This window comes from Sinocyclocheilus anshuiensis, unplaced genomic scaffold (genome assembly GCF_001515605.1).
Source record: "Sinocyclocheilus anshuiensis isolate Anshui unplaced genomic scaffold, SAMN03320099.WGS_v1.1 scaffold241, whole genome shotgun sequence".
Lineage (NCBI taxonomy): Eukaryota > Metazoa > Chordata > Actinopteri > Cypriniformes > Cyprinidae > Sinocyclocheilus > Sinocyclocheilus anshuiensis.
Window position 1 is genome coordinate 240,481 of NW_015540865.1, and position 1,675 is coordinate 242,155.

Sequence of the window (1,675 nt, forward strand, 5' to 3'; positions counted from 1 at the left end):
ATTATACAAATTTGTGTCCTCATAAACCACATAAACATGCACACACACACACACACACACTCACACACACACGAACTCACACACACACACACAAACATGATGATTTTTTTAAAGAAATTAATACTTTTATTTTATTTTATTATTGATCAAAAGTGACAGTAAAAATATTTAAAATGTTACAAAAGATTTCTATTTCAAATAAATGCTGTTCTTTTGAACTTTCTATTCATCTGTGAATCCTGAAAAATAAAATGCATCACAGTTTCCACAAAAATATTGTGCAGCACAACTGTTTTCAACATTGATAATAATCTGAAATGTTTCTTGAGCAGCAAATCAGCATATTAGAATGATTTCTGAAGATCATGTGACACTGAAGACTGGAGTAATGATGCTGAAAATACAGCTTTGATCACAGGAATAAATTACAGTTTAACAGATATTCACATAGAAAACAGCTGTTTTACATTATAATAATATTTCACAATTTTCACAATATTTTTGATCAAATAAATGCAGCCGTGGTGAGCAGAAGAGACCTTCCTGTAATTATTCCCCTGTAAAACTAATTTTTTGGTTTCTTTACACCACAAGAGAGAATATTTTCAGTGGAAACACAAATGCGGTCCTCAGAGTATTTCTTTAATATTACTGATGCACTGATTTCTTTGTAGTTTTGCGCAGGGTCCTCTGAAAGACGCTCCTAACCTGATCTGTACGCCGCACACAGCCTGGTACAGCGAGCAGGCGTCTCTGGAGATGAGAGAAGCAGCCGCTACAGAGATACGCAGAGCCATCACAGGTACACACGCTAATGAATGAGCCTCCGGTCATTAACGAGCTGATCTGAGTGATTAAAACAGTCCCTGTGCGTCTCAGGCCGGATTCCTGACAGTCTGAGGAACTGTGTGAATAAGGAGTTCTTCCTCTCATCGGGTTCCTGGGGCCTGATGGAGCAGCAGGTTCATCCTGAGCTCAACGGCGCCGCCTACAGGTACGACTAGAATCATATTTAATGTTCATCGAGCTCATCATTCATTATTTGTTTGATTTTCATTCATTGTTTCACCATGATCCCAACCCCGTAAGCTCCACCCCCACACAGTCACGTGACATGAGTTTAACTCTGAGCCCCGCCCACATCTGCTTCTCTCACGCAGCCAAGTCAACCAATCAATGCAGGCCATCATGACTGGCTCCGCCCCCCAAGACAAAATCAATGCCTAAAGCAAGAGCAGGTAAAAGAACGTCAGACGCCTGTCTCTGTCTCTACTGCTTTGACCTTTGACCTCTGATGGCCACACCCCCCCTCAGCATTTAGTTTAATAGATTAGTCAATAAACTCTGTTTCCCTAAACCTTTTATAGAGATTTACATCTTTACAGGCTTTAGAGCCAGAAACATACACAAATCGCTATAAACGAGCATCCTTTTTTGTTGTTATTATCATTAAAAATAATTTTTGTTATTTTAAATAAAGTCAAAATAAAATAAAATATAAATATTAGATGAAAAAAGCTTAGAAATGTTGCCTTGTCAACTAACTAAAATAAAATACGTTTGTTGAAGTACTAAAATTATTAAAATTAAAATAAAACAAAGCTAAATAGAAATATATATATATATATATATAAAACTAATAAATACACCCAAATATTGACACTGATAAATGTTA

The 1,675-nt window shown here is 36.6% G+C and overlaps 1 protein-coding gene across 1 annotated transcript in view; it reads left to right on the forward strand.

Moving 5' to 3' along the window:
* Positions 1 to 1,675, forward strand: part of ctbp2l (C-terminal binding protein 2, like) — a 16,713-nt gene that overhangs the window by 10,907 nt on the left and 4,131 nt on the right. Inside the window, exons 7-8 of the mRNA XM_016485588.1 lie at positions 731 to 802; positions 880 to 994. Of these exons, the coding sequence (XP_016341074.1) occupies positions 731 to 802; positions 880 to 994 (187 nt within the window). The remainder of the gene's footprint in view (positions 1 to 730; positions 803 to 879; positions 995 to 1,675) is intronic.